At 37.0% G+C, this 14,557-nt stretch overlaps 1 protein-coding gene across 9 annotated transcripts in view; it reads right to left on the reverse strand.

The window, feature by feature from the left end:
• The window catches only part of plce1 (phospholipase C, epsilon 1), a 94,180-nt gene that overhangs the window by 7,070 nt on the left and 72,553 nt on the right, over positions 1–14,557 (reverse strand). For 8 of the 9 annotated variants that reach the window (XM_058062215.1, XM_058062214.1, XM_058062213.1 and 5 more), the window contains 9 exons: positions 11,225–11,349; positions 10,149–10,266; positions 8,852–8,989; positions 8,454–8,762; positions 7,190–7,353; positions 6,808–7,069; positions 6,623–6,741; positions 6,423–6,551; positions 6,158–6,349 (listed from right to left, as the gene is read on the reverse strand). In XM_058062215.1, the coding sequence (XP_057918198.1) occupies positions 6,158–6,349; positions 6,423–6,551; positions 6,623–6,741; positions 6,808–7,069; positions 7,190–7,353; positions 8,454–8,762; positions 8,852–8,989; positions 10,149–10,266; positions 11,225–11,349 (1,556 nt within the window). The remainder of the gene's footprint in view (positions 1–6,157; positions 6,350–6,422; positions 6,552–6,622; positions 6,742–6,807; positions 7,070–7,189; positions 7,354–8,453; positions 8,763–8,851; positions 8,990–10,148; positions 10,267–11,224; positions 11,350–14,557) is intronic. The other variant, XM_058062212.1, reaches the window with a different exon arrangement.

Raw genomic sequence — 14,557 nt, forward strand, 5'->3', positions numbered from 1 at the left:
CCCTTGTTTTTTTTTTACCAGAAAAGTGCTTTTTCAGCAAGTTGAAAAAATGAAAAAAAACGACATACTAACCCCTTACGTTTTTTGTCAAAAATCACCAAATGCAAACACTGGCATTTTATAACATTTTAGATGCTTCTGGGGCCCCCGTTTTGTACCCATTCACGCCACTTGAGGGCGTTGCTTTTTGAAAAAAAATGTAAGGGGTTAGTATGTCGTTTTTTTTTTTCATTTTTTCAACTTGCTGAAAATGCACTTTTCTGGTAAAAAAAACAGCGGAAACCTCACACACACTCACCAGGGGGCCCAGAAGCACCCAAAAAGCGCATAAAACGCCAGTGTTTGAGGGCGTTGATTTTTGAAAAAAAACGTAAGGGGTTAGTATGTCGTTTTTTTTCCATTTTTTCAACTTGCTGAAAATGCACTTTTCTGGTCAAAAAAACAGCGGAAACCTCACACACACTCACCAGGGGGGCCAGAAGTACCCAAAAGGGGATAAAACACCAGTGTTTGAGGGCGTTGATTTTTGAAAAAAAACGTAAGGGGTTAGTATGTCGTTTTTTTTTTCATTTTTTCAACTTGCTGAAAATGCACTTTTCTGGTCAAAAAAACACCAGAAACCTCACACACACTCACCAGGGGGCCGAGAGACACCCAAAAAGCACATAAAACGCCACTGTTTGAGGGTGTTGATTTTTGAAAAAAAAACGTAAGGGGTTAGTATGTCGTTTTTTTTCATTTTTTCAACTTGCTGAAAATGCACTTTTCTGGTCAAAAAAACAGCGGAAACCTCACACACACTCACCAGGGGGCCCAGAAGTACCCAAAAGGGGATAAAACACCAGTGTTTGAGGGCGTTGATTTTTTAAAAAAAACGTAAGGGGTTAGTATGTCGTTTTTTTTTCATTTTTTCAACTTGCTGAAAATGCACTTTTCTGGTCAAAAAAACACCAGAAACCTCACACACACTCACCAGGGGGCCGAGAGACACCCAAAAAGCACATAAAACGCCACTGTTTGAGGGTGTTGATTTTTGAAAAAAAAACGTAAGGGGTTATTAGTATGTCGTTTTTTTTCATTTTTTCAACTTGCTGAAAATGCACTTTTCTGGTCAAAAAAACAGCGGAAACCTCACACACACTCACCAGGGGGCCCAAAAGTACCCAAAAGGGGATAAAACGCCAGTGTTTGAGGGCGTTGATTTTTGAAAAAAAACGTAAGGGGTTAGTATGTCGTTTTTTTTCATTTTTTCAACTTGCTGAAAATGCACTTTTCTGGTCAAAAAAACACCAGAAACGTAACACATACTCACCAGGGGGCCGAGAGACACCCAAAAAGCACATAAAACGCCAGTGTTTGAGGGCGTTGATTTTTGAAAAAAACGTAAGGGGTTAGTATGTCGTTTTTTTTTCATTTTTTCAACTTGCTGAAAATGCACTTTTCTGGTAAAAAAAAACAGCGGAAACCTCACACACACTCACCAGGGGGCCCAGAAGTACCCAAAAGGGGATAAAACGCCAGTGTTTGAAGGCGTTGATTTTTGAAAAAAAACGTAAGGGGTTAGTATGTCGTTTTTTTTCATTTTTTCATCTTGCTGAAAATGCACTTTTCTGGTCAAAAAAACACCAGAAACCTCACACACACTCACCAGGGGGCCGAGAGGCACCCAAAAGGGGATAAAACGCCAGTGTTTGAGGGCGTTGATTTTTGAAAAAAAACATAAGGGGTTAGTATGTCGTTTTTTTTCATTTTTTCAACTTGCTGAAAATGCACTTTTCTGGTAAAAAAAACAGCGGAAGCCTCACACACACTCACCAGGGGGCCGAGAGACACCCAAAAAGCGCATAAAACGCCAGTGTTTGAGGGTGTTGATTTTTGAAAAAAAACGTAAGGGGTTAGCAAGTCGTTTTTTTTCATTTTTTCAACTTGCTGAAAATGCACTTTTCTGGTAAAAAAAAACAGCGGAAACCTCACACACACTCACCAGGGGGCCCAAAAGTACCCAAAAGGAGATAAAACGCCAGTGTTTGAGGGCGTTGATTTTTGAAAAAAAACGTAAGGGGTTAGTATGTCGTTTTTTTTCATTTTTTCAACTTGCTGAAAATGCACGTTTCTGGTGAAAAAAACACCAGAAACCTCACACACACTCACCATGGGGCCGAGAGGCACCCAAAAAGCGCATAAAACGCCAGTGTTTGAGGGCGTTGATTTTTGAAAAAAAACATAAGGGGTTAGTATGTCGTTTTTTTTTCACTTTTTCAACTTGCTGAAAATGCACTTTTCTGGTCAAAAAAACAGCGGAAACCTCACACACACTCACCAGGGGGCCCAGAAGTACCCAAAAGGGGATAAAACGCCAGTGTTTGAGGGCGTTGATTTTTGAAAAAAACGTAAGGGGTTAGTATGTCGTTTTTTTTTCATTTTTTCAACTTGCTGAAAATGCACTTTTCTGGTCAAAAAAACAGCGGAAGCCTCACACACACTCACCAGGGGGCCGAGAGACACCCAAAAAGCGCATAAAACGCCAGTGTTTGAGGGTGTTTATTTTTGAAAAAAACGTAAGGGGTTAGCATGTCGTTTTTTTCATTTTTTCAACTTGCTGAAAATGCACTTTTCTGGTAAAAAAAACAGCGGAAACCTCACACACACTCACCAGGGGGCCCAAAAGTACCCAAAAGGAGATAAAACGCCAGTGTTTGAGGGCGTTGATTTTTGAAAAAAAACGTAAGGGGTTAGTATGTCGTTTTTTTTTCATTTTTTCAACTTGCTGAAAATGCACGTTTCTGGTGAAAAAAACACCAGAAACCTCACACACACTCACCATGGGGCCGAGAGGCACCCAAAAAGCGCATAAAACGCCAGTGTTTGAGGGCGTTGATTTTTGAAAAAAAACATAAGGGGTTAGTATGTCGTTTTTTTTCACTTTTTCAACTTGCTGAAAATGCACTTTTCTGGTCAAAAAAACAGCGGAAACCTCACACACACTCACCAGGGGGCCCAGAAGTACCCAAAAGGGGATAAAACGCCAGTGTTTGAGGGCGTTGATTTTTGAAAAAAAACGTAAGGGGTTAGTATGTCGTTTTTTTTCATTTCTTCAACTTGCTGAAAATGCACTTTTCTGGTCAAAAAAACAGCGGAAACCTCACACACACTCACCAGGGGGCCCAGAAGTACCCAAAAGGGGATAAAACGCCAGTGTTTGAGGGCGTTGATTTTTGAAAAAAACGTAAGGGGTTAGTATGTCGTTTTTTTTTCATTTTTTCAACTTGCTGAAAATGCACTTTTCTGGTCAAAAAAACAGCGGAAGCCTCACACACACTCACCAGGGGGCCGAGAGACACCCAAAAAGCGCATAAAACGCCAGTGTTTGAGGGTGTTTATTTTTGAAAAAAAACGTAAGGGGTTAGCATGTCGTTTTTTTCATTTTTTCAACTTGCTGAAAATGCACTTTTCTGGTAAAAAAAACAGCGGAAACCTCACACACACTCACCAGGGGGCCCAGAAGTACCCAAAAGGGGATAAAACGCCAGTGTTTGAGGGCGTTGATTTTTGAAAAAAAACGTAAGGGGTTAGTATGTCGTTTTTTTTCATTTTTTCAACTTGCTGAAAATGCACTTTTCTGGTAAAAAAAACACCAGAAGCCTCACACACACTCACCAGGGGGCCGAGAGACACCCAAAAAGCACATAAAACGCCACTGTTTGAGGGTGTTGATTTTTGAAAAAAAACGTAAGGGGTTAGTATGTCGTTTTTTTTCACTTTTTCAACTTGCTGAAAATGCACTTTTCTGGTCAAAAAAACAGCGGAAACCTCACACACACTCACCAGGGGACCCAGAAGTACCCAAAAGGGGATAAAACGCCAGTGTTTGAGGGCGTTGATTTTTAAAAAAAAAACGTAAGGGGTTAGTATGTCGTTTTTTTCATTTTTTCAACTTGCTGAAAATGCACTTTTCTGGTCAAAAAAACACCAGAAACCTCACACACACTCACCAGGGGGCCCAGAAGTACCCAAAAGGGGATAAAACGGCAGTGTTTGAGGGCGTTGATTTTTGAAAAAAAACGTAAGAGGTTAGTATGTCGTTTTTTTTTCATTTTTTCAACTTGCTGAAAATGCACTTTTCTGGTCAAAAAAACAGCAGAAACGTAACACATACTCACCAGGGGGCCGAGAGGCCCCCAAAAAGTGCATAAAACGCCAGTGTTTGAGGGCGTTGATTTTTGAAAAAAACGTAAGGGGTTAGTGTGTCGTTTTTTTCATTTTTTCAACTTGCTGAAAATGCACTTTTCTGGTCAAAAAAACACCAGAAACCTCACACACACTCACCAGGGGGCCGAGAGGCACCCAAAAAGCGCATAAAACGCCAGTGTTTGAGGGCGTTGATTTTTGAAAAAAACGTAAGGGGTTAGTGTTAGTATGTCGTTTTTTTTCATTTTTTCAACTTGCTGAAAATGCACTTTTCTGGTCAAAAAAACACCAGAAACCTCACACACACTCACCAGGGGGCCCAGAAGTACCCAAAAGGGGATAAAACGCCAGTGTTTGAGGGCGTTGATTTTTGAAAAAAAACGTAAGGGGTTAGTATGTCGTTTTTTTTCATTTTTTCAACTTGCTGAAAATGCACTTTTCTGGTCAAAAAAACACCAGAAACCTCACACACACTCACCAGGGGGCCGAGAGGCACCCAAAAAGCGCATAAAACGCCAGTGTTTGAGGGCGTTGATTTTTGAAAAAAACGTAAGGGGTTAGTATGTCGTTTTTTTTCATTTTTTCAACTTGCTGAAAATGCACTTTTCTGGTCAAAAAAACAGCGGAAGCCTCACACACACTCACCAGGGGGCCGAGAGGCACCCAAAAAGCGCATTAAACGCCAGTGTTTGAAGGCGTTGATTTTTGAAAAAAAACGTAAGGGGTTAGTATGTCGTTTTTTTTCCATTTTTTCAACTTGCTGAAAATGCACTTTTCTGGTCAAAAAAAACAGCGGAAACCTCACACACACTCACCAGGGGGCCCAGAAGTACCTAAAAGGGGATAAAACGCCAGTGTTTGAAGGCGTTGATTTTTGAAAAAAAACGTAAGGGGTTAGTATGTCGTTTTTTTTTCATTTTTTCAACTTGCTGAAAATGCACTTTTCTGGTCAAAAAAAACACCAGAAACCTCACACACACTCACCAGGGGGCCGAGAGGCACCCAAAAAGCGCATAAAACGCCAGTGTTTGAGGGCGTTGATTTTTGAAAAAAAAACGTAAGGGGTTAGTATGTCGTTTTTTTTTCATTTTTTCAACTTGCTGAAAATGCACTTTTCTGGTCAAAAAAACAGCGGAAGCCTCACACACACTCACCAGGGGGCCGAGAGGCACCCAAAAAGCGCATTAAACGCCAGTGTTTGAGGGCGTTGATTTTTGAAAAAAAACATAAGGGGTTAGTATGTCGTTTTTTTCTGTTTTTTCTACTTGCTTCTAATGCACTTTTCTGGTAAAAAAAACAAAAAAAAAACAAGGGAAACCTCACACACACTCAACAGGGGCGGCCCCAGGAGCACCCAAAAAGCGCATAAAACGCCAGTGTTTGAGGGCGTTGATTTTTGAAAAAAAACGTAAGGGGTTAGTATGGCGTTTTTTTCATTTTTTTCAACTTGCTTTTAAAGCACTTTTCTGACAAAAATAAAAGTGGAAACCTCACACACACTCACCAGGGGACCCAGAAGCATCCAAAAATGGCATAAAATACCAGATTTTGAATTTGGTGATTTTTGAAAAAAACGTAAGGGGTTACTATGTCGTTTTTTTCAGTTTTTTCAACTTGCTTTTAATGCACTTTTCTGGTCAAAAAAGAGTGGAAACCTCACACACACTCACCAGGGGCCCCAGAAGTTTCCTATTAAAATATTTTATTATATATTTTATATTTTATTATATTATATTTATAATATTCTATTATATTTATTATGATATTTTTTATATTTTATATATTACATTTTTATTATTATTATTTTTTTTTTTATATTCTACTTTGTGGAAACTCACTCATTTCGGTCATGTCTGTAACAAATTAACCTTACTAAACAAGGGATTACTGTACTCATTGTTTGCTATATAAGGTGATGTACACATCAAACCACAAGAGGGAGCCAAACCCCAGCCACATGAAACGTTACCTCTTCTCTGGATTGGAGACCAATCTTTCCCACGTATCCTTCCTCCGTGTCCCAGCTCGAGACCACTTTAACCACCACATCCTCAGCCGCCAGGGTTCGGCGTTGGGAAGAGTGCTTGGAGTCGCCACGCTCCTTGGCTAAGGGAAGCTTCTCCTCGTACAGGAAGTAGTCATTGCACTCTGATGGTACAATCTGACAGGAGTAAACAAGAGTTATGTCAATATGGATTTTAATATATACAAATATTTTATTTATGGTTACTGACTGCATCTAGTAGATGTTTAACGGTGGTTTGCTCAGTGATGGAAAACACGGTAAAAGGTTCTGGTCCAGGAGCTCCATGAACGGTTACTTTATGATCTTGGCTTGCATGTTTCTCCTCGGAATTGAACATCTACATGGACAATAGGAGGAATTTTAGTTATAATTTCTGTATTATTATAAAAAGATGAATGATAATCTAACCTGGGATGAAGTAGCGGTGCCCCCTGCTGGGGTTTCTTCTACTCTTCGGCTGTAGATGAACAAGGTGGACACTTCCATGGATTCGTTATGTTGCGTCCTCAACTGTACGTGTCTATAACCTGCAAGAAAATATATATTTATATTAAATATGTATTACAAATAACAATGGTCAATGTGCTTCCCACCAGGCTTGAGGGCCCTAAGGGGCAAAGTCCTCTGAGCGGTCGTCTGAGAGCTGTTATTCTCCACCACGGTAAAGCGCAGGAAGCAGAGGTCCTCGAAGTGAACGCCGAAGTGGAAGCGCTCGCTCCACATGGGGTTGAGCGTGTTGCGGTGGATGGGCTTGGTGCGGAAATGGCAGCTGTCGCCGGGCGTGCCCAGTACGTCCACCTCCACGCAGGGACTGCCCGAGCCGTTAGCGGGACACACGTTCTGACCCGACACGATCTGAGGACACGTGGATGATGTTATGAGTGTAAAAAAGCTGATAATGAAGGCAACGAACGCATTCAATAATAATGATAATAATAATATTAATAATAATAATAATAAATATTTTGTCCTCACAGTGAGGGAATAAACGGCCGGGCTGCCTCTGTCCACGTCTCTCTCCGTGGGACAGAACTGCTGGTAGAGTGGACAGCTGCGGTCCCACAGCACAGCTGGCTTCAGGACGTAGCCGCAGCCGCCATTGTCCTCAAACAGTGCTGCGTTCAAGTGCATGGAGAGATCTGTAAAGAAGAAAGCATCATGATAATGTAAGTGCTAATGTAGTGCTAGGGGAGCACGACAGACGAGTGGTTAGAATATATATATATATATATATACATTTATACATACATACATATATATGCATACATACATACATATGCATACATACATATATATGCATACATACATACATATGCATACATATATATATGCATACATACATACATATGCATACATATATATGCATACATACATACATACATACATACATACATACATATGCATAAATACATACATACATATGCATAAATACATACATACATACATATACATATATACATACATATATATACATATATACATACATATATATACATACATATATATGCATACATACATATATACATACATATGCATACATACATACATACATACATACATATGCATACATACATACATACATACATACATACATACATACATACATACATACATACATATGCATACATACATACATATATATATATGCATACATACATACATATATATATGCATACATACATACATACATATATATATATATGCATACATACATATATATGCATACATACATATATATGCATACATACATATATATGCATACATACATATATACATATATATACATACATACATATATATATATATATATATATATATATATACATACATACATATATATGCACACATATATACATGCATACATACATATATATAATATACACATACATACATACATACATACATACATACATACATACATACATACATACATATGCATATATACATACATATACACGCATACATATACACATACACGCATACATACATACATACATACACGCATACATACATATGCATATACACATACATATACACGCATACATACATATGCATATATACATACATGTACACACATACATATACACATAGAGTGTGAATGGTTGTTTGTCTATATGTGCCCTGTGATTGGCTGGCCACCAGTCCAGGGTGTACCCCGCCTCTCGCCCCAAGACAGCTGGGATAGGCTCCAGCATCAGCACCAGACAATGAATGAATGAAGTGTTGACATGGTCCTCACCATCCGTCTGGTAGTTGAGGGCCACCAGCTGGATGCCGTGCAGCCAGAAGAGGAGGGGGTTGGGGTTGGTGGAGTCGATGCGGGTGGCAGCCGGGTACGTCCTGAGCAGCTGGTTGGCCGTGTGCTGAATGAGCTTCAGCGAGTATCGGCGGCAAAGACGCTTGGCCGCGTTCTCGTTCACGGACGAGATGTGGTAGCACTTCGGCGTGCGGATAATGGCGCTCAGGGACGTGGGCGGGGTGAGCGTCGTCGTCGCCACCGCTGATGTCTGCTGATGATGCTCCTCCCAGCTTAGACGCTCGCCACCACCTTTAATATGTCATGTAGACAAAAGTATTGGGACAGGAAGTGAAATAATCGGTATGAGGTCACGGTTTAATGTTAAAATAACAACGTACCTCTCCCAGGGGGGCGGTTCTGCACCGAGACCTCCCCCGTTGTGGCGCAGCGAGCGGGGGCAGTGCCAAATATGGACTTCCTGGATTTGCCACGGTCCTTCCCTCTACCGGAGCCGCCTGGAGACAGCGTGGACAAGCCTGGTGTGGGTTCACACAAAGAAACAGAACTCATTCAGATCATGAACATTTGGAGGCCATTTTGGTTCTTAAAGGGACAGTACATGCCATGTTTTCAGGGTAATCATATACAGATGACTAAATTATTATTATTATGACTTTCTAAGTATGTTTTTTTACCATTATTAGAGCTGTCTAGAAATGAAATAACACTCCAATAGTCACCTTTATGGAATAATTTTATAGTTGGGAGCATAAAAATTATTATTATGAATTTTAGTGCCAGTCAATGTCAATACTAACACTAATAATAATACTAATAATACTAGTAATAATAATAATAAAAAACAATGATAAAAACAATAATAATAAAAAACAATGACAAAAACAATAAAAATAAAAAACAATGATAAAAAAAATAAAAATAAAAGTAAAAATAAAAATAAAAATAAAAATAAAAATAAAAATAAAAATAAAAATAAAAATAAAAATAAAAATAAAAATAAAAATAAAAATAAAAATAAAAATAAAAATAAAAATAAAAATAAAAATAAAAATAAAAATAAAAATAAAAATAAAAATAAATAAAAATAAAAATAATAATACATTTTATTTGTATAGCACTTTTCAAAATACAGAAAACTGGAGTTGAATAAATAGTCACCTTTATGGAATAATTTATAGTTGGGAGCATAAAAATTATTATTATGAATTTTAGTGCCAGTCAATGTCAATACTAACACTAATAATAATACTAATAATAATACTACTCCTACTACTAATAATAATAAAAAACAATAAAAATAAAAACAAAAACAAAAACAAAAACAAAAATAAAAAATAATACATTTTATTTCTATAGCACTTTTCAAAATACAGAAAAATGGAGTTGAATAAAAGCAAGTAAACAGATACATTAAAATCCATGTCATGCAAATCTACAAAAAAGTTGGAAGTAAAAAGTGGAAGGAAAAAACTAAATGTATACCACAAACGCATATTTAATATTTAATTATTGTTTATAATAATTATAAACAATAATTTAGTATAATAATATTTAATTATTTTTACACTTGCATGACAGTGAGGGCAGGTTCTTCCATGCAGTTTGAAGCTGATAAATGACATTTCTATTCTGCAAAAAAGGGGGTTCATACTCCATAAAAATATGTATGCTAACCTGGGAACTTAATAGCCTGACAGTAGATGACGAGGTCAGACAGCTCCTGTGCGATCTGACGGCTCTCCTTCTTGTTGTGAGGGACGTAGAACTCCTCGCCCAGCTCCATGTCGAACACCTACAACACAGATGAATGGGTGTCATTGTTTGGAGGTCATGGTTTCTTCCAAAACTAACTCCACCCCCCCCACCTCGTGTCTCTCTGAAATAAAATCATGGTTGACCTCTAACTTTCTGAAACTTAAACAGCAATAAAACGGAATTCTTACTCATTGGCACCAAATCCAACTTATATAAAGTTGACTCCTTCTCTCTCTTCATCGACAGCTCCTTAGTCCCCCCCCCCCCCCCACCTCAGGTCAAGAGTCAGGGTGTCATCCTTGACAGCACACTATCTTTCCAATCCCACATTAATAACGTTGTATAATTAGAATTATAATATTATATTATATTATAATTACAATACATTTTATTTCAAAGTGCCTTTCAGGACACCCAAGGTTAACAACAACAACAACAACAATTTATTATTATTATTATCATCATCATCATCATTATTATTATTATATATAATATATATAATAATATATAATCATACTTATTACATGATTATATGTTAGTACTGGTATTATTAGTATTAGTATTATTAGTATTAGCAGTAGTAGCAGTAGTAGCATTAGTATTATTATTATTATTAGTAGTAGTAGTAGTATTAGTTATTAGTAGTTATCATTATTATCATTAGTAGTAATAGTAGTAATAGTAGTAATAGTAGTAATAGTAGTAATAGTAGCAGTAGTAGCAGTAGTAGCAGTAGTAGCAGTAGTAGCAGTAGTAGCAGTAGTAGCAGTAGTAGCAGTAGTAGCAGTAGTAGCAGTAGTAGCAGTAGTAGCAGTTCTTATTCTTCTTCTTCTTCTTCTTCTTATTCTTCTTATTCTTCTTATTCTTCTTATTCTTATTATTCTTATTATTCTTCTTATTCTTCTTATTCTTCTTCTTATTATTATTATTATTATTATTATTATTATTATTATTATTATTATTATTATTATGGAGTCACCAGTGAGTCATCTAACCTTTCCTTTGCTCTGCTGAGTGCTGCTGTCGGACTTCTTCATCTTCAGCTTGGGCGCTTCGTCCGCCGGCTGATCCTCTTTATCGGTGGAGTTCTTTCCTTCCGGTTTGTCCTCTAACAGGTTATCTGTACACAAGAAATAAGCGTTCAAAGAAATAATACTACATGTTGATAACACAGATTGTAGTATTAGCCAGGAACACCATGATGATAATACATGCATATTATGGGCGGAATAAGTATGAAAAACACACTTAAATATGCATTTTTAAGGTTCATTTATATAATAGCAACATATTTTATTCAAGTTGAGACTGAGGGCCACCAGAGTGGACACTGTGGAGTATAACAGTACCCTGCACTGAAAGTTAATTAAAATAAATCACATAAAAATATAATAGTAAAATATTTAACTGTAATAATACAATTAAACCACATATTTTATTCAAGTTGAGACTGAGGGCCACAAGAGTGGACACTGTGGAGTATAATAGTACCCTGCCCTGAAAGTTTATTAAAATAAATCACATAAAAACATAATAGCAAAATATTTAACTGTAATAATACAATTAAACCACATATTTTATTCAAGTTGAGACTGAGGGCCACCAGAGTGGACACTGTGGAGTATAATAGTACCCTGCCCTGAAAGTTTATTAAAATTAAATCACGTAAAAATATAATAGCAAAATATTTAACTGTAATAATGCAATTAAACCACATATTTTATTCAAGTTGAGACTGAGGGCCATCAGAGTGGACACTGTGGAGTATAACAGTACCCTGCCCTGAAAGTTTATTAAAATATATCACATAAAAATATAATAGCAAAATATTTAACTGTAATAATACAATTAAACCACATATTTTATTCAAGTTGAGACTGAGGGCCATCAGACTGGACACTGTGGAGTATAATAGTAACCTGCCAAGAAAGTTGATCTTAGCAAGTGTTTTTTGTTGTTGTTTTTTTTTTTAACTAAAAGACAAATTTTATCCAAAAGGAGACTGAGGGCAGTGAACAAATGGAGCACTGTAGCAAACTAGAGACTGTAGCAAAACCCTGTGGTCCCCACAGCTTAAGCTTATACAGTATGTTTATTTTTGACTTCTCCAATCATGTTTTAGAAAGTACATGTTATCCAGGATGAGACTGAGGGGCATTGCACCTAATAGCATAAATACTGCAGTACTTATATACATATGTAGATCAATTAGACGAGTGTAAGACTTCATTTAGAGCTAAGGAACATCAAACACTACATTTGGTGTGTGTTGCCATGTACCTAAACATCTTAACAATTTTTATTCAAGACGAGACTGAGGGCAGCGCTTTAGCAAAGTGGGGACTTCATAGTACAAAACATTTTTACATTTTCTGTGTACAAAAGAGGAGACTGATAGGAGGAGAAAACAGTGTCCCACAGCCAAGTGGAGATTATGGAGTATAATATAGCATCCACGGCTACATAAGGACCAGACTATGTGGAGGATTTATCAAAAAGGTCTCGGATTTTCCGACGGGGAGCTCAGGATATGACTTTAGCGTTGGGAGTGGGGCAGGGTAGTTTCCCCTGGTCTGTTGTTTGGTGTGGGGGCAGCGTAGGGCCTGAGAAACCAGATGGTTTTGTTTTGTTTCCCCAATGAGGGAAGGTCACGGACAAAAACGGAACAAAAAGGGGAGGAAGAAGAGGACGGTATTCATATAATACACAGTACGTCTTAAAATACACACACAATAAAAACCCCTGAAAGTACAGTGTTATGTTTAGAGTCATTCACGTGTTTGTGGAGGGTCCATCCATATGGAGATAGGGAATAGCAGTACAGACATAAACACATCCTCAGCAACAACTATGTATGGAATAAATGAAATATATGCTTCTTGAGTGGCGCAAAGTTTTTTGTTTTTTTTTAATAAATAGTACAAGTGGTAACTTATTTTTAAACATATGTATGACAACAAGAACATTTGAGATACAAATTACCTTTGCATTATACGTATTTCATTAAGATGGACTTATGTTATTATATATAATAACTTGCACCCAAGTTGTTTTATATATATATACACACACACACACACACACACACACACACACACACACACACACACACACACACACACACATATATATATACATACATATATATACATACATATATACACACACATATACCTACATACATACATATATATATACATACACATATACACACACATATACCTACACACATACATATATACACACATATACATACATACATACATATATACACACATATACATACATACATACATATACACACACACACACATATATATATATACACACATACATACATACATATGCATATATACACATACATACACACGCATACATACACATGCATGCATACATATGCATATACTATACACACGCATACATACATATGCATATATACATATATACACGCATACATACATATGCATGCATACATATGCATATACTATACACACGCATACATACATATATACACACGCATACATACATATGCATATATACATATATACACGCATACATACATATATACATATACACACACATACATACATATGCATATATACATACATACATATGCATATATACATACATACATATGCATATATACATACATATACATGCATACATACATATGCATATAAACATACATATACACACGCATGCATACATATGCATATATACATATATACACACACATGCATACATATGCATATATACATATGCTTATATATATATTATTGTTGTGCTTCTACCTAAGGGAGGAAACAACCATCACTTTATTTAGATGGTGAGTAAGTAAATGTAAGTCATGGCAATATCTATCCAATACTTATGTTGTAATGATGATATCATAATTAATTTCAACTATTGTATCAGGTAAACAAGAATAAATGATAGTTGCACAAATCTGCACACCAAAGACACAATATCTACAACATCTACATCTACAACATCTACAATATCTACAACATCTACAACATCTACAATATCTACAACATCTACAACATCTACAATACCTACAATATCTACAATGAAGCCACAAAGTGTTGGATGGATGAACTGTTGCCACCACAGCAAAAGGATGAGAAGGGAACACAATCACACTGAACGCTTTTTACCTTCCAGCCCATAGGAGGCGGTAGAGGCATTGAGGACATCAGCTAGAGTGGAGGGCAAATCAAACAGGACGGACAGGAAGGGAGTTTCATAACACATTATTCTCATAAAAGGAAGGAATAAACCACAATCATGAACACAAAGGGGGGACGGAATAGTAGAACACTTTTTTT

The sequence above is a fragment of the Doryrhamphus excisus genome, chromosome 22, assembly GCF_030265055.1.
Source record: "Doryrhamphus excisus isolate RoL2022-K1 chromosome 22, RoL_Dexc_1.0, whole genome shotgun sequence".
NCBI lineage: Eukaryota > Metazoa > Chordata > Actinopteri > Syngnathiformes > Syngnathidae > Doryrhamphus > Doryrhamphus excisus.